Consider the following 24,898-nt stretch of genomic DNA (forward strand, 5'->3'; position numbering starts at 1 on the left):
CTTTGTTCATCTGCTGAGTTTTCCACCATATCAGTTACTGGATTGCTGTGTCGAGACTTGATCTGGAGGAAAAAAAAAAAAAGAAAAAAAAAACAGAAAGAAAGAAGAATGAAAAAGGCTGGTAGACAAAAACGTCTTTGTAGATCAGTGGTTCCCAACCTCATGCCTATTGTCCTGTGCACTGCTCGGATGTGTAACTGATCCAAAGTCTGTGTGCCTGATGCTTCAAAAAGCCAAAACTCAAAATGTCAGAGTTTGGAGTAAGGAAATGTTTATTGATAGGGAAGACACTAACTGAGAAGATGGGAGATCCAATCGTACCTCAGATCCATCTTGCTCTCTGGACTAGGTTAAGGATTTTTAAAGGATATAAGGAGAAAATGTGTGTGGAATGCTGGGGGCAAGTGTTAATGGTAGGACTTTGGAACTTGGCCATTTATCATAAAGGAGACTCAACACTGGATCTAACTAGACAATGAATCCTTGGCTTCTGAAAGGGTTTTGGTGTTCAAGTTCTGGTTATATCCTTTGGTTCTTTGTGTGGTTGGGAGTTGGGGGTGGATGCAGCTGGAGGTCAAATACCTCTCTTCTGCACGTGCCCCAGCTGCATGACTTGCTGTCTTGGTCTTTTGTCTCCGAAAAGCGACTCAGTATCTTGTTAAACAGTATAGGACTATTTTGAGCTGGTTTTGTGGTTACAGATGGGCTTCAAGGAGAAAGTGATACTGCTGAAATAGTTTTTGATATTTCATGTGCATTTTTTCAGTGACTAGGATCCATAGCTTTCATTAACTTTCCTTGCTGTCCCATATCTAAAAGTGTGAAGAACCACAGTTGTAGAGAATAGTGGCAGTGTTTGCTATCTCAGACAGTAAATGAAGCATAAACATCTCAAAGGGACTGAAAATGGCATTTTCTTCCTCTTTATGCCACCTCAAGAAAAATAAATGGAAGTCAACAGGCTTACAACAGGCTCTACTTCAAATGGACCAACTCAAAATGTGAAATAAATAGGACGGAGAGTCAGGTAAAGATAACTCCAAAGACAATTTTCTTTGTTTTATAGTTAGGAGAAAGACCACTGTTAAAAGATATTGACTGTTTCTTTAAAAAGTGGTATTCACGGAGGTTTGTGTAAGGACTAGACAGAGATGTTTCCACACAGCTATGTGCATTTGGGACACATTCTTTAGACCTTCAGTCTTTATATGGTCCATGAAGTGTTGGGTTTGAATATCAAATACTCTTAATACTTTTTATGACAAATAATTTTACATCTTCCTCTTTAGATGGTTGTTTATTTCTCTGAGTAACAGGAGACATCTACAAATATAGAGATAAAGAAGGGCAGAGTATATAGACGTAAAGGGATGTGATCTTTTTTCTCTGGCTTATAGGACAAAAAACCCAAATGATTACAAATATGTGCAGGTCTCCAGTGCTCGTAGCTGGTAAGTGGACAGGTAGGGGCACTCCCCTAGGTTAAAGACAGGGGCAGCTCACTGGGAACCACATGGCAAATCACGTGTGAGGGTTTTATTCTCTCAGTTGCATGTTATCTGTTCCATGAGCTGAGAGTCATGAATTGACTCTCGGAGCCCTCAGCCAGAGTTGAGGTCCTCCTTTGTATCCTGCTGTCCTTAGTAAATGGTTTTTGTTTTATGATCTATGTACATTTTTTTTTTCTGTGCAGTATCTCAGCCCTGAACACTTTTTGTTAATGCTCTTCTCCTGCTAATATTTTTAACCAGTTAGAAAGATGAGTCAAAACTATATGTCTGTTTTGACTAATAGAAACTTTTATAATTTTCACATACAACATCCTAAATGCATACTTCCTCAGCACTCTGAGCCAGAGATAGAGACTTGACAGAATGTTATAGATACAAAAGGACATAGTGGGGAAGGGGGTTGTGACCTTCTGGCAATTTCTACATAGTTATGAGATTGATTATTTTTTCTCAATAACTCTGCTCTCAAGTTGCTAGTGGAATTCTTCTAAGAACTAAGTAAATTGCCACACTGTAAATGAACAAAATTAGGGGCAATTGTCAAAAGAAAAATCCAAAGTAGCAAGTGAGAGGTAGCAGCTTAGGTCCCTGGCCAGGTACTGGCCAATTGCATTAACCTAGAGTCAGTCAAATCTACATAGAAATAATCTTCACATCATTGGCTGGAATAAGAGGTAGGAATTTGACAGTCTTGAATTGGAACTCAAGAAGCGCCTGATTTAGGGTAGACAGTCCTTATTTGCCATTGTGTTTATGTTTGAGGTATGCAGTGGGAGCGCTTAGAAGGGATAGGAATTCATTGGGCTTCCGGTCTTAAAAGCAGACGTTAGCCAGGTGTAGAAATATTTAAGTGGCATGGGGCTGAACGAGGGCATTCCAAGGAAGAGGCACTGGTGCAAATTTAGAGCTGAAAGCAAGATAGCACAGAGGGAGCAAGGGGCTGGAGGCAACAGGCGTGGGATTATAAAGGACCCCATATGACTTGATAATGCATGCATTTTATACAGAAGTCTGTGAGTAGTTGCCATATGAAAAAGGCAAAAATGTTTACAAAATTGAAGCATTATTATGAAAGGAAGGCTGAAGACTGAATAGTTGTGGGATTCTGATTTATTAATAATGAAGCTCCTTTTTCAGATAAACATACCTAGAATCTCCTGCCCAGATAATAAATGGTAGGCAGTTTTCAGGCTCAGTGGTTATACAGATGGAATATCCACAAGAAGTTCCATTCTCAGGGTTCTTTTATATAAAGCCAAAGACACTCCTGTCTACCTCTCTCCTTACTTCATTATCTCCTTGGCAACCGCTGGCAGGGATCAGGTGGACTCTGTCTTGGGGTGATATCTGTTTATCATTCAAAACCCTGAACGGCCACTTTGGGCATAGCGAAGGGGAGGAGGGCAGATTTCTTTTATCTTCAGGCCTTGGTCTGTCCTGCTGGTTTTACTTCAGGTATATAAATACTTTCTTCTTTTCTTTCACTCCCTTTCCTGACATACTTTAATCGTGAGTTTCCTGTTACCTATTCACTATTCAAACAACTTTTCCCCTCGTGTTTTATTAACAGAGACTTGCAAATTTTGCCTTTAGAATTTACCAATGTGAAGGTCGTTATAATATTTTGACCTGGAAAGTAATAATTTTAAATTTATGCTTAAAAATCATTATATCGGTAGAGTATGAGTTGAGATGGGGATTAGATCTTGGGGCAGGGGATTCCGTAGGAGACTGTTGTAAATCATTCATGTGAGTAATTAAAAGGGCTGGAATTCAGGTCGTGCCGTTCAAGATGGAGAGGAGGGAATGAAAGTGAAAAATTTTAAAGCAGGAGAATGAACAGGAGTAGACGGTGAATTGGCTGCCTGGAGTGAGTGGCAGGAAGGCTGCAAGGACAGTTGACTTGGACTTGGACCCTGAATACATGAAGAAGCCATTTATTGTGCGGCTAGGTTGACTTTGACTGGTTTTAAGGGTCCTGTCAGGTTTTCCATGTGCAGAAATGCAGAAGGAGATATGAAGCTCAGGAGACAGAACTCAGACAGAGATATGGGTCTTGTGTGTATGAATTAGAGAATGAGCTAACTCAAAATACAGTAGCTTGAGTAAGGAAAGAGTCTATTTTTCTCTCGTAGACCAGTCAGCTAGTCTAGTTTGCCATGCAGCTTTGCTGCATAAATTCATCTAGGGGCCCAGGATGGTGAGATAGCTTCACCTTTTTAATACCTGTCTTCCAAAGTTGCTCTGTTCTCCTCCAGTTTCAGTCTATGGGAAGAAGGAGGAAGCAGGAAGGTGCACATTCAATGCATGAAGCTCTACACTCATCACCTTTCCTCATATTCTGTTAGGGCTCACAAAGCTGTGCTCATCTGCAAGAGAGACTGGGCAATGTATCTGGCTAAAAAACCATGTTTCCATAGACTACATAAATTATTATGAAGAAGTGGAGAACAGACTGGGGCAAATTGGGGGACTGACAGTTTACAAATGTTATCAGTGTGTGTGAGGCAATGCATGCATGGGAGGAAAGACCATACAAAGAGACTGATGTAAGCCACAAAGGACTGAAGTTGGGGAATGGCAACACTTAAGGACAGAGGAGTAGTCACCAATTAATTATAGGCAGAAAAGAACTGGAAAGCAGTGTCCTGGAAATTAAAGGAGAGATTTTTAGGAGTGAGCTTTTCTAAGTGAGGAAGCATTGTTTGGTGGTTAAGACTAGGCTCCAGGGCCAGACTCTGGGTTAAATCTTTGATCTGCTCCTTACTAGCTGTGAAATCTTGGGCAAGTTTTTAACTTCTCTGTGCTTCCTTTTTCTCACCATTTTTTTTTTTTGTGAGGTCCAACCTATAAAATGAGAATCACCAGAGTACCCATTTTCTGGGGTTGTTTAGAGAGTAAAGTGAATTAGCATATTTAAAATCCCTAGAACAATGCCTGTTTGCAGTATGTACTATTAGTCAAAGCTGAGAGTTAAAGTAAATCAGAGATTGAAAAGTACACATTGAATTTTTCAAATAGGATACACATTTGTATAGATCAATGAGCAAGTGTTTTTACATGCATTACCTCATTTAAACCCCAAAACAATTCTATGAAGATACAGTATTATTATCTCCATTTTACAAATGAGAAAAGTGAGGCTAAAAAGGCTAAATGATCTAGCTCGATGTCATAGAGCTACTCAGTGACTGAACTCAGATCTATTTGATTCCAAAGTCCATACTTTTAGACACTAAAATTTTGAGATGTGGAATAATACATGGTGAGGGACTAGCTGAGTAGTTGTAGATTTTTTTTCACTTCCAAACCTCAATTTCCTAATCTTTTAAGCAACCTCATTATAGTCCTACAAAGAGAAATCGGGCTACTTGATGAGAAACCCTTAGCAAACCACTTGGCATGTAATTAATGCAAATCTTCAAGGAATGGTGGTGGCTAATGACAATAACAACAATAGTAACAGTAACTTATTAATGTATTGATTAAAGTAAATAGAAAACTTAGCCATCTGTGATTAGAATTTTCACCAGCCAAACTGTCCCTAGTTTTGCTTGTAATGACAGAAAAATATGAGTTTTCTGTTTATATAAATTTGTGCTGAGTGAGAGTAGATTTTCAGGTCAAGGTTTTGGGGGCTTCATATGGTTTCCCACTTTGCTTGTTTTTAACACCTTCACGTTTTTTATAGATGAACATTTAGGTGGACAAAAGAGCTCAATCAGAGTGTTCGAAAAAGTTTGTAAAGGTTCAGCTCAGTCAGGCAGCATATGCCTGCTGCTTGGATCTGACCTTAGGAAGTACAGCACCTTCTGGGTTTTCTGACTCTAGACTCTTTATAAACATTTTTTTTCATTGTTAAAAATGGAAAATGTTCAGTAAATGCAGTCTTTTAAATTTGATAGTTCTTCCTATCTAATCGAAGATTAAATGATATATGAGAGCTTGCCATTCTTAAAATATAGAAGACTTTCTACTGCATTTCCTGTGCATGGGTTTGGTTAACCTTAATCATTAGAGAATGTAAAGTCCTGTAGTGAATATTACTAATTACTGTTTAATTTTTTTTCCTGCAAAACTTATGATTATCAGTGGAGAACTTATAGTTCAACTTGTTTAAAGTTCATGAGTTGCAATCACTCAATTTTTTAATTTTAGAAGAAATAAGGCAGAAGATTATATATTTGTACCTGATAATTAACACAGTCATTTCAAACTTGGGTCAAGTTCATTACCAAAAATCTATTATAAAAATATACTGGTATGCATGGCTCCTAGATTTTATTTATACTTTATTTCATAAGCATATGAGGTCCTCCTAATTCTTTGACATGGCTAAAAAGTCATGGACGCTCTTTTTAGAAACTTATTTTGGAGATAGATCAGAATAATTTCGAGTGTATAATTTCCTCAAATGAAATGAGACATCCTGACATGCCTTTGAATACATTCCAGAAATTTTAGGGATTAGTAATTTTTCTCTCATAAAAAGGTAATATTATTTACAGTTAATAGTAGAACAGAATTTTAATATTGCAGTGAGTAGGTTAGCCAATATGTCTTATTCATAGCTTTGAATTATCTGAGGTTATTAACATAGGACTAACATTGCTTTATTTAGGAAGAAAACATATCTAAGGTAAATCAACTCAGAGTATTTTATTTTGAGAAAAGCAAATAAGTACAATTCAGTTCTTTCCTATTAGGAATAAAACACCCTTTGTGAAATGGAATGCACTTTTGAACTCTAACATTTCTATTTCCTCTTCTGACTCACTTAACAGAAATGTTTATTTGTGCAACTAAATATCTATGAACAGTACAATAGATTATATAGAGATACTTCTATTCTTTTTCTTCTCCAGACTTAGTATCTTGCTTTTCAACAAAAGTGTCCAAGTTTGCACCAAAAAGTTTAAATCGTATGTATGATTATTTGATTGGCTTAAAATAAACTCACAACTTGTGTTCAGACCGGATTACTTCAATGAGGATGACGCAGAATGGACCAAAAACCTTGCAATTGTTTCTATGAAGAATTTAGAGTGGTTAAGAAGGACAGACATTTTATACAAAGACATCTGGGAAAATACTATCTTCTCAATAAGAGAAATTCATTTGGAAAGTTAATCCTTAAGTAATTGTGTAAACAAATCACTAATATTCAGCAGTATGCTGCGTGGTTCTACAATACCTTCTGAGTCATCAAAGAGATATTAAATTGTGTGCAGAATAAAGAGATTTTTGCTTTTATTTATATATTTACACCTTGTATCTTTTTTTATTAAATAAATGACAATGCAGCACACAAGAAAGATACGATGAAGTAATAATTAAATATAAATGTCATGGAAAGTCAGAGTTAAGAACAGAGTAATCAGACATGCTTAATATGAAGACACTTGGGGTTGTGGAGTTACATATTTGCCTCTGAGCTTTTTGAAAGCCCGGGTGAAAAGGAGATATAATAATTCACATGATTTAATGTTTTAATGGAATATTCTACTTTTTCAAAGTGAGCAACATTCTAAAGTATTTTTTTCAAGTGGGATTTTTTAATTTAATATCTTTAATATTATTTTCCACAATTCTTTTTGAACAATTTCTTGTGGTGTTCTTTAATACACATCATTAAATTACAGCTTAGTGGAGAAATTCCAGTGGAGCAGATTTTGGTGATCTGGTTTGATACTTGAACGCAATTTAAATTATCTAGAGCTGTCAATTGATTTCATTTCTTTTAAATTATCTGTAGATAATATGTTTTCCCAAGAGATTATTGATAGAGAAGCATAAATTATAATTTAGTGTATTCCAATGACAAAGTCAAGTACTAAAATTTGTTTCGTTTAAGGGATTATCTATGTGTTTTGTAAATTAAATGAGGAAGTGACAGGACTAATGCAGTGTTATAAAAATTGAGAACTCTAACTTGTAATCTTGCTTTGAATAAAAAAACCCTTGCTCATTTTGGCATGGAGATAATCTTCAGGGCTCAGTGACCTGGAAGGAAGCCAGGTCCTAACTTTGTGCCGTACAATCCTATGTCCACTCTTCTGGGGTACCTGAAAAATTTTTTTCATGGATCCAAAACCATTCACAGCAGTCTTGGTTGTCTTAATATTTCATTGCATTTTCTAGTTTTTTAAAGTTAAAAATCACTGTTATTTTCAAATCAGCACAATCTAGAAAGAGGCCATCAGGAAGATGAAGAATACGTATCTGGAAAACTTGGAGGAACTAGGAACATTTAATCTAGAGAAGAGAACAGTTAAAGGGAAAATGATGCTTCAGATACGACTTTCTACCTTTTGGGAAAAGTATCATCTGAGGGCAGAACTAGGACCAGGGCATCTTATTAAGAAGACAGGTTCCAAAAAGAAAGTGCTTGTTCAGAACTAGTGTTATTCAAGTGTGGACAGGCCTGTCTAGTGAGACAGGGAGTTCCTCTTATTAGAAGTGTTTTCTCTGATGACTCTTTGTGTATGTGTATGAGTCATACTTTCTTGTTTCTTTGCATGTTTTATGATTTTTGTGGTGGTTGAAAATTGGACATTTTAAATAATATATTGTGGTAACTCTGGAAATCAGATTTTCCTTCCTCCCCAAAGTTTGTTGTTTATCATTATTGTTGTTTGTTCATTAATGACTTTCCTGAACTAATTCTTAAAGTCTGTATTCTTTGTTACGTGTGGCCCCTGAAGTCTGCTTGGTCGGCCTAGTGGTTAGTTAATGAAAGAACAGAGATTTCGTTAGATGCCCAGGGTGCACAGAGCCTCAAAATAAGCTAGAGGTGAGATCTCTGGGCCTTTCTAGGACTTCTCTTAGCATATGCACGGTCCTGAGCATGATCATAGAATGACATGCTCTGACCACAAATATGTCACAGCTTTGCCAAGGGCCCTACAGGCTTCTTTTTCCCCCAGCTTGTTTTTTTTTTTTTTTTTTTTTTTAACTTTTTTGACTTGTGCATTGTGTGTAACTGTTACCCACTGCCTCAGATAGCCTCAGTGTTCAACAGTTACCTTTGGTTGCTTTGTATGGACATCTTCAGGGGAAAAGGCTCTTCCTCCTGATTTAGCTACAGATCAGGTTCAAATAAAGATGGCTGGCAAGTGAGATCTTACAAGGAACCACCAGATAGGACAAGTAATGACAATACTCTGGGAATGGGGCTTTGAAGAAGCTCCACCACTATTGTGTTGCCTCTGGTGGCTTCTAGGCCACTGGTTTTCACTATAATTGTGGGCTGTTGATTTTTAAGGCTACTGTAGAGCTGAGGAGGGGGATGGGAATATGGCAAATCAAAATGCTACAAGGCTTGCTTTGTTACTGAGACACAGTTGCTTTTATTAAATAAATGCTCCTCAGATTGCTGCAAGCCTTTGGTTAATTTCTAGATTCTAAAAGCGTTGATTCTGACAATTTTTGCTAGTGCTTTCATTGCTTATATGGTGGAGAGACTATGCAGAGGTCTTTTCTCTGCCAGTTTTGCTGCTGTCATTCTAGAAGTGCTTTTTAGCCATAATTTTAAAAGTTAAGTTGAACTCATTGAATTCTTAGATCCCCTCCGACTTAGAACATTCAGTGTCAAATATATCACATTTCCAAACCATCCTAGATAATATAATTTACTGTACCTTTTTTAAATAGATGTGATTGTTTAAAATAAAATTGAAACAGACTTCCCTAATGTCAAAATATGAACCATAATAGGCCGTAGCTTATTGTCAAATACCGTTTTATTTTATTCACAGATTTAACAAATAAATATTATCTTTCCTGCATAGTTTTTCAGGTTAGAATGAATTAGTCAAAAAGAGGTGGGAGATCTTATGCCAATAAGAAGAAATATGTAGGTAAAATTTAAGTGCCAGAGACTATTGAAAAGGTAAAAATCAAGTGATAATTGACTTACAGCATTTCACAAGATTGAATCACCAGCATGTATTTCTTGAATTGTTTACCTTTGATTCTAAAATTTATTTTAATTATTACTACCAAAATATTGATGTGTCCATGTTAATTCTTTCTTTATTAATTAAAGATCCATCTTCACACTAAGTACTGAGAATATAGGTAAGGAATCAGCTAACCATAATCCACAGCCATTTTCTATCAATTTCTTTGAAGATAGGTACGCATTACATGACGATGATGTTAAATGATATGTCCATATAAATTAATTTTACAAATGCCTGAAGCTAAACCTTTTAAATTTAACAATTTTAATGTGACTCTTTCCAAACTATATTAAATACTTCTTTGCTTAATGAAAAGGGTAGTGATCTAATGTCTCGTTGACAAATAATTATTTTGGATAATTACTTCACTGTCCTGAAAAACAGTGACAGCCGCCTTAGCTCTTGTGGGCAGAGACTGTGGCATCAATACTCAATGGTGACACAAAGCTATGGTTTTTGTATTTTCATACTTTTAAAAAATGTTGTACCTCATACTTGTTCATTAATACCTACCTGCTTTTCATAGATTTTAATCTATTTTAATTTGAGCTTTCAAATCTTCTGTGGGCTGACACACAAGATAAGAGTTGATACCTACTGAACTCTTATAATGTACTAGACCCTATTCCAAGTGATTACATGTGTTTACATGTGTTTATTCACTTAATTCTCCCAACATCCCAAACAGATAGGCACTATTATTATATATGTTTTTAGATGGCAAAAACTGAAGCACAGAGAGATTTACTTGCCCAAAGTTATATAGCTTAGCAGACCAAGGATTTGAAATTGAGAATTCCAGCTCTATAATTCATGAACTTAACCATTATTTTGTACGCTGTCACATAAGGATGTTTGTTAGAATTACAACAAGACGTCAGAGTGCATGCGCTCTGATAGACTAGCTAAGTGGAAGTTTTTGAAAAATATTTGAACTTTGGTGAAGGGTCTATGACATCTATTTTGGTTTCCCACAGAACATGTGTGGGCACACACATGTATCCATGCATGTGCACATTTGTATGTGTATTAAATAGGTAAGATGGCTGTAGAAGGGATCTTATTAAACTGGTGTTAAGTTGTATTAAATTATAAATATTTTAATTTTACTTTTGGTTAAATTAACAAAAAGAGGTGGGAGATCTTATGCCAATAAGAAGAAATACGTAGGTAAAATTTAAGTGCCAGAGACTATTGAAAAGGTAAAAATCAAGTGATAATTGACTTACAGCATTTCACAATCTTTTGCTACTGATTCGCATTACATGATATACCAGAAAAAGATAGTTATTGAAATGTGTCTATGACTAGTTTCATTTTTTATTTCTTGAGAATAATGACTTATTGGGGTATGGTTACTGACCAGTATCTTTGGAAATCTCAGAATTACGTATTATTTGTTCCTCCCCTCCAGTGGAATGCACAAGTCAACTGATTCAGTACTCTTGTTTTCCTTGGTTTAGTTGAGTCCTTTGTAGGATCTAGAGAAGAAAACAAGAAAGAAATAGTTTAAATAATTGTTAATTTCTTTTTATTCAAATAGCTGCCTCAGTAGGCTAAGTACTAAGTCACTTTTACCGCAAACTCAGAATAAAAGGTATGAAAAGTCAAGTTCTTGCTGTTGGGGGATAATTTCCATGGGCCTCTTGCGTTTCTGCATGTCTTTTGTAAGCAGAGGCACTGGCTGCCTTTGTTCTGAACTATCTTTTCAAGGGTTTTTGCATAGAAAACATCCCTGACCACAGAGGTACTATCTCCCTTCAGAGAAAAGGGAAGATACGCTTACTCTCCAGCATAATAAAGATTATGTCTCCAATGCAAAGTACAAGTTTACTTACTGCCCATTATTAAAGGTTAGGGTTTCCTAAACTTGGGGTTCCTCTCCCATAATGCAACCCACTGTGTGTGTGTGTGTGTGTGTGTGTGTGTGTGTGTGTGTGTGTGTTCGTGTGTGATCTGGCTTTCTTCATGTTGCCATTGGGACTCAAACAACTGGCACATACTCTGGCTATTGCTATTGCTATAAAGTTCTTTGCCTTTGTCTTCTTCAGGACCCATGAAACTGTGACAGGCTCACTTGTTAACTTCCAAGTAGAATAAGATATAAGAATCTTCAAAGTGCTTGAAATTTTTTATTGTTATAAAGTTCTTTCCTAGATTTTTCACTTTGATTTAGAATCAGCTTCCCTTTATAAGAATGAATTATCATTTCTTTACTGTGAATTCAGTTGAGACATGGAAGGTACTCAAGGTACTCTAATCTTTTGTCACCTGAGAGGTGACATGACAATTGTTAGCCACATTCTACCTCCTTTTCTTTGCCCCATTCATCCACCATTTTCCTTGGTTATGATTTTTCTTTATCTAATTTTTTTTTTTTACTCCTTTCCTCTTCTTTCAGAAATTTCTTCTATATCTACCATAAGAACTCCTTAAACATTTTATCCTTAAAACTAAACACAAACAAATAAAAATCTCATTAATCCTTTTAAAGCAGATGTCTCTAGCCTGTAGGGGAGCTAAAAATACCTTTCAAATGCCTACCTGGTAGAATTAGAACTTGGTATTGTGTCAAACATTCTCCCATGTGTATTTCTGCTGCAGGCAGAGGACAGAGGTCTGTATCATCTAGAGGGTAAGGGTAAGAGAGTAGATTGATGTCCACCCACCAGCATGCTTCAGCAGCAGACTGAGGAAAAATCCCTGGGGAAAAATCTCTGACCAGATGAACTGTAATCCAATACGAATACAAATAAGAATAATGAAACATTATTTTTGAAAATTTTGGAGTCAGCACTCTGTGGCCTGGGCCCCAAATCTGGCCTACTGCTTTAATTGCTCATGAAGCATCTTTCATTGGAACACAACCATATCCATTCATTTACATAATGTCTACGGCCACTATCATGTGACAGTGACAGAAGCAAGTAGTTGGAACAGAGACCACTACATGGCCTACCAAGCCTAAAATATTTACTATCTGCCCCTTTACCAAGAAAGTTTGCCAGCCCCTGCTCTATTTTATACCCGTGGTTTTCAATTTGAAGTCGAGAGGAAAACAGGAGTTGTAAGCTCCTCAGAATCACTGGGGAAGGCTTTTCAAAAAGTGCACATTGTTGTCTTCCCTCTGGCTTCTCATAAGTGTTCCCTGCTGCAAGTCACTGTCTTAAACTTAATGAGTCAAGTCGTTTGGTTCCATTAACTGATATGGATTATTGTCACCATTTTGACCCTCTGTAACACATCTAAAGGTAATATTGATCATGTTATTTATTTTTTTTTTACAGGGTTGTGGGAAGAAAATGTATTCCTTTTTGAGAGGAACCAAACAACTGCAGGTGCTAAGGTTTCTGGGAATCTCCATTGGAGTGACACAAATCCTGGCCATGATTCTCACTATAACTCTGCTCTGGGCTCTCTATTATGATAGAAGGGAACCTGGGACAGACCAAATGATGTCCCTGAAGAATGATACGACTCAACACCTGTCATGTCACTCAGTAGAACTATTGAAACCAAGCCTGTCAAGGATCTTTGAACATACTTCTATGGCAAACAGCTTTAATACACACTTTGAGATGGAGGAATTATAGAGAATGTCAAAGAAGGAAACCACAAATTTATTTAGTTGGACTTGTGACTTTTCGAGCACGCTCAACTGTTTCAGAAATGTGTAAAAATAAAAATGTTGCCTTAAAGAATGCCTAAGCATATAATTTTCTACCCTTTAAAATGAAGAGGGAAAAGTTTCCTGTATTATAAGTCACCACCTGGACAATAGTCGATGCCCTTTATACTGCTGAGGAGAGATCTAACACCCACTTTATAGCCTGTGTTAAGATTTTTACTAAATACAGTTATGCTTTGAGGTTTATGCTTTGCTACAGTTCAACCAATGTTTCTGCAGCAATGTAAACAAGCCATGCTATGGTAGGATTGGAGCTATAGTAAAGTGTGACTTCCATAAGCTTGCTAGTTTATTAAGTACCAATTAACTGCTAACCTAGGAAGTTAGACAGTACTAATGATTTTTATTACTTGGTGATAGTCTTTTGAAGGTAAATAGATTATACATAAGAAAACTGAAGATTGATGACTACCTAAATGTGATTTTTGCTAGTTACTAAAATATTCTCACTGCTTACAAGAGTAAACTAACGTATTGTCTTAAACTGATCAGGGATCTCTGTGTATATAAGAGTCTGTGTGAAGTCTGTATAATTCAATAGATTTAAGTTCTTGTAATGTTAAAATTAACAATTGCAAAAAGGATAAATTTGTCCTGTATAGTACCATTATTTTTAACCTTTCCTGTTAATAGAGATTTAGAATTCTGTCTTGGGTTTATATTACATACATAACTGTTAATTTAAATACTTAACCACTAATTTGAAAAATTGCTGTGTGTTACAAAGGAGTCATTATAATTCAGAATGTAGTCTGGTCTCTAGGAAGTATTAATAAGAAAGTTTACACATAACTTAGCTCATTCAGCAAAGACTGGATGTTATCTTTCTCTCTAACTAAGACTCTTTTTGCCACTAAACAGTTTTTTAAAAACCTTATCTTTGTCAGTCTCCAAGTCCGAATATCATTCTACAGAGAATAGTGTTCCCTTTCTCCAGCAGAATGCTATGAGAATCATAAAAGTAAGTGACAACTTAGAGAATTTCTTTACTCTATTACACTTTGCTTTATTTCACTGAACCACACAGATTATTAAATTTTTTACAAGATTAAAATATATTTATTTGAGATGGGAAAAGTGCATTTTACTGTATTTTGTGTATTATGTTTATTTCTCAGAAAATGGAGAGAAAATTAAAACTTGTCAATAAATATTTTCTAGAGAGTAATAATTCGTCTGTCTAATTTTTATACATTATAAGCACTTTTACCACTCAAGGAGATTAACAAAGGGAGAAAAGTGTGAGAAGGAATGACCGAATAAAGTAATAATAATGATTTCCAAACACTGGAACTAATCTATAAGAATATGTACGTTCACTGAGAAAAAACAAAAAGATGCCCATTGACTTCTCAATTTTGATTTTGAGTTGAGTGATAACATAGTTGTTTGATGTAGTATAACATCAATAGTATGCCTATTTTTATTTATTAATCTTCCAGGTTTTTGAAGTCATTTTTTAGATAAAAAAGTTTAAGGAAGACAATATTTGAAATTAACTGCTAGATTTTATCTCTTCCATAGACTTAAATAAAAACTAAGTAAATAATTTGCTCTCTCAGTGCTCAAAGCATCTCTTTTTATAATTTCCTCAACACTCAAATTCCCCATAATTTCCTCTAAAATGCCCAAATAATTGAGACAGCTATGAATATTATTTGAATTATTTGGATAGTGATCAAATTTGGCCATTTCTCTTTTTATGAGAAAGAGCAAGCATATATTCTGTTGAACTCAGTAAAAAAAAAAAATCATAAATTTATAAATAAAAGTCAATTTCTACACTTTTAGACAATATATTTTGATACATGGTTAATACTCAGAATAGTCGACATAAACTTAGACAATCATATACTTATGCACTTGCTTAATGGGAGCAAATGACATTTATAACAGTGGTCTACAAAGGCCTCTCATGGTAGTGGTGTACCTGGAATAATAAAACTGTAAAGGACTTTAAAAAGCGTGTTTAATGTGGCAGAGCTGAGGGAATTCATTGTCTGGGTTCGCTGTAAACAAAATTGTTAACTGGTACTCTGAAAATTTTTAAAAGCTTTCTTTTGTAAAAATCACAATTGGTTAAAAGTCATAATTTAAGTAGGTTATTTTTAGACTGGTTAATAGTCAATTTGAAATGCCCTGGAGATAGAGATGACAATAAGAGATGGTGTGGGTCTTCTAGCCTGTAAAATCTGGTTGAAAGACACTTGTGCTAACCACTGATAAAATTAATACACACAGGAATATGCAGTGAGTGGGGCCATATTTAGCAATATGAGATGGAGGAGAGTAGAATGAAGGCAGTTACATGGAGGAGACGGCCTTCGAGCTGAGTCAGGAAGGAAGAGCTGAGTTTAGCTGGTTTGCAGAGAACATTCCATGAGCCACTACCCTAAGATGAAACAGCATACATTATTTTGGAGGCAAGACCTGTTGTTCAGTGTGTTTAGAGCATAGAATGCTTGAAGAGATAGCATGGGAAAGGAAATGGGTGAAATCTTGGTTTTTGGACTTCATTCTGTAAGTTCAATGGAGAGTCATTTAAAGTATTTTCAGAATAAGAAGTGATTTGTGTTTCAGGAGCTTAATTTGTTTAGTCAAGTGAGAAACTGGGAGCAGAGAGACAGGCACCCCCATGGCCCAGCTCCTCACGGTGGGTCATTCTGTGCTGAGAGAGACAAGAAGCCTCACCAGCACAGTGGAAGTCAAAAAGACCTAGTTCATAAAACAGGTTACAACAGGGCGAATCCACAAAAGTGGGCGGCAGATTAATCCTGGGGAGTGTGGGATGAGAAGTGAAACGATTAAAATTTCCAGATTTTGTACCTGAAAATGGCATTGGGTAGAAGACTGGAGAAGGAATGGGTGTGGGGGAGGGTGACTAATTTGGTTTGGGACACGCTGAGTCAGGCATGCCTGCAGGACATGCAGATGGTGATGTCTACAATGCCTTCCAGTCTGGAGCTCAGGAGAGTTCGTGGAGCCTGAGAATTTTCATGCATTGCTTTTGCTTCTCAGGAAGCCTGACAGAAAATGGGCTGAGAACCAAACCTTCTATGAGGAGAATCTTAAGCAGGATGCTGCAAGAGCTTCCTTTTGTCTGAACTCCCACTCCTGCAGATGAGTCAACACGCAAAAGGAGAAATAAATACATCACTGAATCTTCTGCGGTAAAAGGAGCTTCCTCCTTTTAAAACAATACTGTTAACTGCTTTGTGGCTTCTCCCAACCCTCCTTCCTATTACCTTCCTCTAATTTATGAAGCGGATTCATCTTCACTATTAATTGAGCTCTTATTTCCTCATATCCGAGCACTTCCTAGAAACATGTATGGGAGTGTCTGATATCATCTTTTTTAATATTTGTATTTTTTAATATTCTAATGTGTTATTGCAATCATTCTTTACCTCAGTCATTTATGGATGCCCACAATGTGGCAGGCCATAGGGTGCTAGGTGTTTTACACATACTTTTCCTGATCTTTATAACTTTTTTGTAATCTGTAGGCATCATGACATTTTACAAACAAACAAAAGGGACTTGGTGAGACCAACATTTGTTTAACTAGCAAGTGGCAGTGCTCTACCTTCCTTTCTTTCCATTTTGTGACACGGCATCTTCATCGGCCTGTGGGGAAGCTCAGCTGTTACCTTACATAGAAAAGCCAGATCCTCCTACACATGAATCAATATCTCTAGGCCTAATTTGTCTCTCCAAATTCTGTTACTTCTTTCATCAAAACAACTGTTTTGTCAATGTGATTTTATTCTTTCTATTCCTTTAGAATAAGTCCTAATTATCTAAAACTTTGATTGAGAGCATAAATTGCTCTTTTCACCCACATCATGTCTCCTCCCATTGATCTAACTCACACACACACGCGTGCACACACACACACACAGTTAATTTCTACAATCGATGTTATTAAATATATATATATTCATATATATATCACCACTTTTAACTATGAGTTTTGACAAATATATATGTGTGTATACACACACACATATAAAACATATAGCAGGAAACACTGATCTGCTATACATTACATTAATTCTTGTAAAATGCAATTCTCATTCTGTCACTTCTTTGCTGACACTTCCCAGGGTTCCCTGTTTTAACGAAGACAGAGCTTCCTAACTTGTTTTTGTGTGTCATTTACATGCCACATTGGGGTCAGTGAAGGTCAGAGATGACCAGTCATCCTAGGCCTTGCCTGGATAAATGAGGACCACAAGGAGGCAATGGCTTAGCATACAGGTTTCTCTGTAATACAGTGGCTTTGACAAAATAGAGTGAGTTTTTATTTCATAAAACATACATGTGTGAATAGCCCAAGGTATAGCTACCTAAGGGTGTCAGGGACTCAGACTCCTCTCTTGCTAAGATGTTTCTCTTATTCGCCTGGTCCCAAATGGTACTTCTACTCTGCTTCCGTATTTCAGGCAGTGGGCTAGAGAAAAGGGAAAGCGAAAGGGGAGGGTGCAAGCCTCTTCACTTTAGGGTATACCCAGAAGCACACACTACTTCCATTCACTTCCCACAGCTATGAATGTGGGGCTGAGGAGTGGAAAATATCCTTTGCTCCAGACACTCATGTACTGAGTTAAACCAGAAAGTTCTATGACCACAAAAAGAGGGGGAAATGGGTGTTTGTGTCAATTAGCAATCTCTGCCACATTCCTCAATATATGCAGGATAAAATCTTCCAGTGGAATTTATGTTTCCAAACCCAAACCTTAATACTTTCCCACAGGTAACTATACACCTGCTAGATGGCCCAGCTGTGGTCCTCTAACATCTCACATATCCCAGGCCTCCTTGATTTTGCTCACATTGTGGTACTTCCCTGACATACCTTTTTCTTTATAGGTTCACCTTGCACTTAGCCTTTAACTCCCAATTCAGTGGCCACTTCCTATACGAAGCTTTCCTTGACCACTCCACCTTTCTCACACACTCCTTCCTTCTCTGAGCTCAGCATTTATTTATTGCTAATTTGGTCCTTATATTTTTTATTTCATAATATTATTTTTTATTTGTATTATTTTTTTTCTTTGTGCATCTGGTCTCTTTTAAGAACAAATATGCTGTTTTGTATCCCACTCAGCATTTTGCGTAAGACCAGGTAATGTTTCTTGTCTATCATTTGCATATCTATGCACTATGTGTATGAATTAATAAGTGCATGAATTATGAGTCAGTGTAATGAATCAAAAGCCATTGTCCAAAATGATTCCAGTAAGGAGAAACTGTTCTAAAGAAGGTCATCTCTTCTTGGCTGGGATAGAGGACACTAGGTTATCACGGGCTAAGCATTCATTTGGCTATAAATGGATGTAGACTGGATCAGCAGAATATGTTTAGAGCTCATTCAAGTCTTATAAATGTATGAGTGGACTATCAAATTGCACTTGTGGTCTAATAATACAATAGTCTCTCAAGTTTATAAGCTTTTATGCCTAACTCCAAATCCTTTAACTTTTATATCTACATTTGTTGAACTGGGAGTGTACAGAGTAAAAGTTGAGCTCACATCACTAAAGATCCTATTCCTCAAAATTTTCTTCTTTTATGGTTTTAGAGTAGCTTAACCATCGAGAGCCATTTTTCAGAAGGTCAGAGGGCTCGGTCATTACTTTTTCCTATGGCAGCTGTAGACTGATATCTCGTTGGTGGCACCTGCCTTTGAACTTCTAAATTTCTGACCACGTTCTGGATTTACTTTTGTTTCCTCCAGCCCTAAAGTTGTGTACACCTCTAATTCCCTGTTTTTAACCCCTTTCTACTCTAAATTTCTAGACTAGAGTCTTCTTTCCTCATGGATACTGAGAGAAAAACAAATTCTGGATAAAGAGAACATGAACAATGACTGACAGTGAGCTATATTTTTGTGTGTGTGGAGTAAAAATAGAACCAATGAAAGACACAGAGATAGAATGGTCAGAAAATTAAGGAAAAAAATGAGTAGATCCTGTAGAAAAAGCCATTTAAGAGAAAATTGTTGGGGGGGAGACAATTTTTTATCAGGTTCAGTGACAAAATAAAGAAAAAGAGATGCACACTGAAAAAAAGGTATAATATTTGCCAAAGTGAAGGATGACTTGCAGGAATTAAGTTTCAGCGTAAGAATATTCCTGCACATTTAATTCCTGGGACAATTAAAATGATGTTACGAAATAGTGGACCGACATAGTGTCTTGTGAGATGGTAAGATGATCAGGATCCCTGGAACCTGGTTATTACAAAGAGCCAGAGAGACTTCAAAGTCCTGAGTTGTTTCAGGGGTCCTACAGAACTGTCCCTGCTACACGAGAGCAAATTACTTCTCTGGTCTTTACTAACTAGTCTAGAGAAAAAAGCATTTGCCAGATTTAATAGTGGCATACTATTAGCCATATCTCAAACAAGTGTTCAAATGGTACCACTACCTAATTATATTTATGGTAATCCACATGATTCTACGAAATCCATCTGTCTTTGGCATAGACCTTATAAACGAGTTATATGGAAGAGGTGACAGTAATGCCTACATCTTCTCTTTTAAATTTGATAGTGGCACTATTAAATTTGATTTGATTTTCATTTGTCTTTCCTGCTTCATAGATCAATGAGTTAAAGTAGATATACTTCCTGTTGATTAATGTATGATTTGCATTCAGAAACTGCGCAGTTAAACATAGATGAGTTCACAGACCCATTCAGTCTACTGTGAGATGAACTCTGACTTTTGCATTCCTTTCTTCACATTGTAATAAAGAATTTCTGGTTTCTCAACTCTATCTCATGTAGGTAATTGACTTTTGTAAGTTCCAACTCTGACTACTGGGCCACACTGACATATAGGATCTCCCCAGGTTACTATTACTTGTAAGCCCGTCCAATAATCTTTGAAGAGACTGAGTATTTCTCTTTCCCCAGGGCACAACCACATGAGTAAATGATGGAAGGTGCTTTCGAGAAATTCAAGGAAGAGTTACACAACCTTCTTGCAGTAGTTTGGCACAGGGGCATCCTTGAGGGAATTTGGTCTGCCTTTCATTGAAGGGGCTCATGTTCATGAACATGCTTGAGTCTGAGTGTTGAGTAGCAAGTTGTGACTCTCCATTGTGTCAATTCAAGTCAAGACTCTTCACAAGACTTAAAAATTAAACATTTTTAAAAATATATATAAACTTTCCAAATATATTTTTTTCTAGGAATATATAATCAATTAGCTACTACCAAAGAGCTCTGTGGGTTAAACTATTTCCATTACTGCTCTAATCCCACCGCCCATTTTTTTAATCACCTACAGTTGTCCCTTAGGACTGGGAATCAGGGAACCCATTTCAAAGGGAGTATCTCTTAACATCATCACTGACTGGAAGCACCCTGAGATTTTTTGGATGTTGGTTCTTTCCTGAGAGTTACAGGATGCACGAATAGGTCACACGATAAATTCACTCCACATTCCCATTCCCAGTAAACCTTTGAATCTCTTCGTCTACAATAACCAAAGACATTCTGGCACTTCAACTTTATTAAATTTGGATACATACATATATAGTACATTACTGAAACATAAATGGACAGTGTGACATACAGATCTTAGGGTAAGTTTTGCGTGTGGAAAGGGAATAAAAAAATTAGAATCTGGAAAGCTTCACCTATAATTTTAATGCTTCATTTCTTTAAAAGAATGGAACTATCTGAAATAAACAAGATATAACATTAACATTTGTTGGATCTTAGCGGTGAGAATATAATTGTTTGTTTATTTCTCCTACTTTTCAGTATTTTCACAATATTTTATACCAAAAATACTTTAAGCCCTCAATTGAGATGAAGCCAACAGTTGCAGGTAAATACATTTGTAGTACAGATAACTATAAACATGTTTGCTGAAGTTCAGAAATATGGGCTCTTAAAAATAACTTATTATAAAAAAGTAACCTCTGAGAAAGCAAAGAGAGAAATAAATTGTTTTTTAATGAAGAGATGCTAATTCTGCATGTACCTTCACCAGTTTAGATTGATCAAGCTTGTCATTATAATGCTTTTATTCCTTTTTCCCCTAGAGACCAGGAGCTTCTCCTAGGAATGTCCTTCTCTTAAAGGTTAAGAGAAGAGAAAGCTAAAAGAAAAAAGAAAAAGTTAAGTCTGATGCCGCAGTTATCTCAATAACCAACCATGAGCACATATATTTTGTTTATATAAATTTTATCCGTAAGACATTTCTCAAAATGTGGATTTTATGAGAGACTTTTAAAATGATCATCTGCTTACAAGTGACTGCTATGATTTGTACAATTCTTTTTAATGATTTCAACAGAGAAATAAGAGTAGAAACTGATGCTAATGATGTTAACTAATTTGACTCAGATTCTATGGCTATTCCTAAGATTTTCTGTGTCTTTAATTCAGATAAAACAGCTCATAACAAGAATTGGCGGAGGGGAGAAAGAACAAGCTCCTAATAATCACATATAAAAGTAAAATAGAAGAATAGTTGAAAACGGGTAATGCAGCTATTTGGGGACCCTTAGGTAGAAATGTGTGCTTTGGAGTGAAATGTGCTGGGTTCATACAATATATGAACAATTTGAAAGAGGAATATTCGCGGTCACCTGAATAAATGTATTCAATCCTCCAACAGACTATTGACCTCTATCTAGGTCTTCCATCAACATCGGTAGCAGACAGAGTAGATGGGAGGGCCTATGTGATCATCCTAAAACCTTGTCATTTAAAAGGGCTTTTCACATGCTTTATTTTATTTAACACCACATCCATCAATGAGCTGTGCGGAACTTCATTTTAGAGATGCAGACATTGGGGCTCGAAAGGCTGGATAAATTTCCAGGTCTCACAGCTGGGTGGTGGATGAGTCTGGCTGTCTGTGCTTCTCCGTTTTCTCACATTCTCCCTACTACTCTCTATATGTTCTCTTGGTCTTGCCCTTTCAATTTCAGGGAGGTTGGGGGAGAGTTTAAAATAATTTCTTTTGAAAATAATTTACGAAACCCGTAGTGTATTGACCCTGACCTCCAGGATTCTGTTTCATTATCAGAAATACAAATCAAGGTAGGCGGTACTTTGACTGAAATGGCTAAAGGTAGATGATATTAACCACTTCTGGATCCTTGCCACAAGATCTTATTTCTGTGTGGAGAAAAATGATGTCAATTCTGATCTCTCTAAATACATTTAGCAGATTTGGTATTTTTGCTTCATAGGAGTGAAGCAATAAGAATATTATAGGGGAAGTTTGTCACACGTAGTTACATAACATTTTCTTGTCATCATTCTAGTGATATTAGTTATCTGTTGGTTTCTAACATATTATCCCCAAATTTAATGTCTTAAACAACAACACTTATTATTTTACAGTTTCTGAGGGCCTCTGGGCTGGTGGTTCTGGCTCAGGGTCTCTAATGAAGATATTGGATGAGGCATCAATCACCCAAAGGTTTGACTAGGGATGAAGGATTCACCTCCAAGTTGGTTCACTCACATGGTTGACAGGTCGGTGCCAGCTGTTGATTGGGGCTCTTAGCATCTCTCAATACAGGTCCCTTCACTACATGGCAGCCAGCTCGCCTCAGAGCAAGTGATCCCAGATAGTGAGAAAGAGTACCCAAGATAAAAGCTGCAGACTTTTTACGATCTAATATTGAAGTGATAACCCATCATTATTGCAGAGTCAACTGACTAGAAGTGATTCATTAAATGTAGGACACACACCAGGGGAGGGAAATTCAACTCCACTTCTTGGCAAGAGGAGTGCCAAAGAATTTGTGGCATAACTTTAAAACCACCACAATGCCTTGCCCAAATTCTTAGCTTTTTCAGGAGAAAGAACTTAAAATAGATTTATTCCTTTACAGCTGTATCATATACTAGTAAAACTGATAAAAACTGGTAAAAAAAAAATAACTCTCTTGCTATATCTCATTTTTCACCGATAGTTTCTTCTATTTTTTTTTTCCTGCTCTTCCTCCTCTGTTTGCCTTAAAATGTTGGAGCGTCCCAGCTGCTCAGGGATTCTTATTTATGTACATGTTCACCTTACTAACATCCTCTTGTACCAACCATCCTTTATACACCATCTCTATTCTCACAGTTCTCATATTTCTATCTTCGGCCTGATCTCTCCTTGCAATCCCAGTCTCATACATCCAGCTGCTCCTTGACACTGCCACACAGACCACGTATCACATGACTTTAAAATGAACTGTGGCTAGCAGAACTCTTGATTCCGCCCCCTACCCCACCCCCACTTCACTACCAGTGTTCTCTTTCTTATAAAATCCACCAGTTGTTTAAGCCCTTACTTATCTCATGTCTAATCCCTCAGTGAGTCCTGTCAGCACTTTCTTCAAAATTTTTCCTAGATCTACCAAACTTTATCTCCACTGTTACCACCCAAGTTTAAGCTACCTCTCTCCTCATCTGGACCATGACAATGGCCTCCTAATAGTTTTTTTTTTTTTTTTTTTACTTCTCATGTTTGTGTAAGTATTCTCTCCATAGTGCAAGCATGGTGGTATTTTGAAAACAAAATCTTTTTTTTTTATCACTCCTCTGCTTAAAACTCTTTATGGCTTTCTATTTTGCTTCGAATGATAAGCGCAAACTTTTTGCTCTGACTTACAATGCTTTACATATTCTTGTCCCTGCTCATTAACCCACCACACTGCTCACACACTGCACGCATGCGTGTGCACGCACGCACGCACACACACATGCACACACACATTTAAACAGCTTAATTAGAATTTAAATTTTATTTCAATTGTAACTAAAAGCTTAGAACATATAGTTAGAGTAATAATTATGAAAAACAATTATATAGAAAATCTGAAAACAAGAGTAGCCCATAAAAATAAAGATGATTATCATTCGTGCCATGTTATGTAAAAAAAAAAAAAAAAGACCAAGATTAGGATCAATAAGTTGGTGAATGATGAGCTGATAAATAAAGTTGGCAATCTGAGTGTTGTTAAAGAAGGTAGATTCAATGTAACAAATACACAGTATCTAGGTCTATTGGCTCATTCTGCACATGTATATCTGATTTGTGTGTTTGTGTGTTTATATATGTTTATGTACATGCTGTGTAGGTATGTATAATGTATGGGTATTTTGATGTGTTAGCATGTGACTGAATATTTGTATGTGCATCTCCGTGTGTGTGCATGTGTGTGTATCTGGTATGCCTCTGTGTACCTAGGACCATTCTGATTGATAGGCAGATTGGGCAGAATAGACAGCTCCCTTGAGAATACTCAGGCACCAAAGATATCTTTTTTCTCAATATTAATATTTCTCTAGAGACTCATTGAGTTTAAATAGTCTCTTTTTAATTGCAAATATCCTGAAAGTTGCATTTGTCATCTGTATCTTTGTGTGAGTTATGATCATTAGATTGTGTTCCTCCTAGCACTTACTGACAACAAGCAGAGATACGAACAAATCCAAGTTGTCTCAAGAAAGGAAACCCAGGGACATTTTGGTGATGGGTGGATAGCTTGCTGGATGAGGTAATATCTTCTCAATTATCTCCTTGGATCATAGGGATTCCTTTTCGTCCATAAGACTGGCCAACATTGGGAATGAGAAGAGAGTACAGAGAGGAATTCAGAGGAAACCAATGAAAAAATTAGTTGTTTCTAAATTTTGCTGAGTGCCACAAGTGCCTGGTACATTCTGTGCTTCAGATGTTTCCAAGTGCTCTTCAGAGTTAGGGTCGT

General features: G+C 36.6%; 1 protein-coding gene across 4 annotated transcripts in view; it reads left to right on the forward strand.

The window, feature by feature from the left end:
* TSPAN12 (tetraspanin 12) overlaps window positions 1-14,329 on the forward strand; it is a 63,234-nt gene extending 48,905 nt beyond the window's left edge. For 3 of the 4 annotated variants that reach the window (XM_016125252.2, XM_016125254.2, XM_036230988.1), the window contains one exon: window positions 12,763-13,173. In XM_016125252.2, the coding sequence (XP_015980738.1) occupies window positions 12,763-13,068 (306 nt within the window). In that variant the 3' untranslated portion in view covers window positions 13,069-13,173. Of the gene's footprint in view, window positions 1-12,762 lie in introns of all 4 variants that reach the window. The other variant, XM_016125251.2, reaches the window with a different exon arrangement.
* The last annotated feature ends 10,569 nt before the right edge of the window (window positions 14,330-24,898 follow it).

This window comes from Rousettus aegyptiacus, unplaced genomic scaffold (genome assembly GCF_014176215.1).
Source record: "Rousettus aegyptiacus isolate mRouAeg1 unplaced genomic scaffold, mRouAeg1.p scaffold_m13_p_13, whole genome shotgun sequence".
Lineage (NCBI taxonomy): Eukaryota > Metazoa > Chordata > Mammalia > Chiroptera > Pteropodidae > Rousettus > Rousettus aegyptiacus.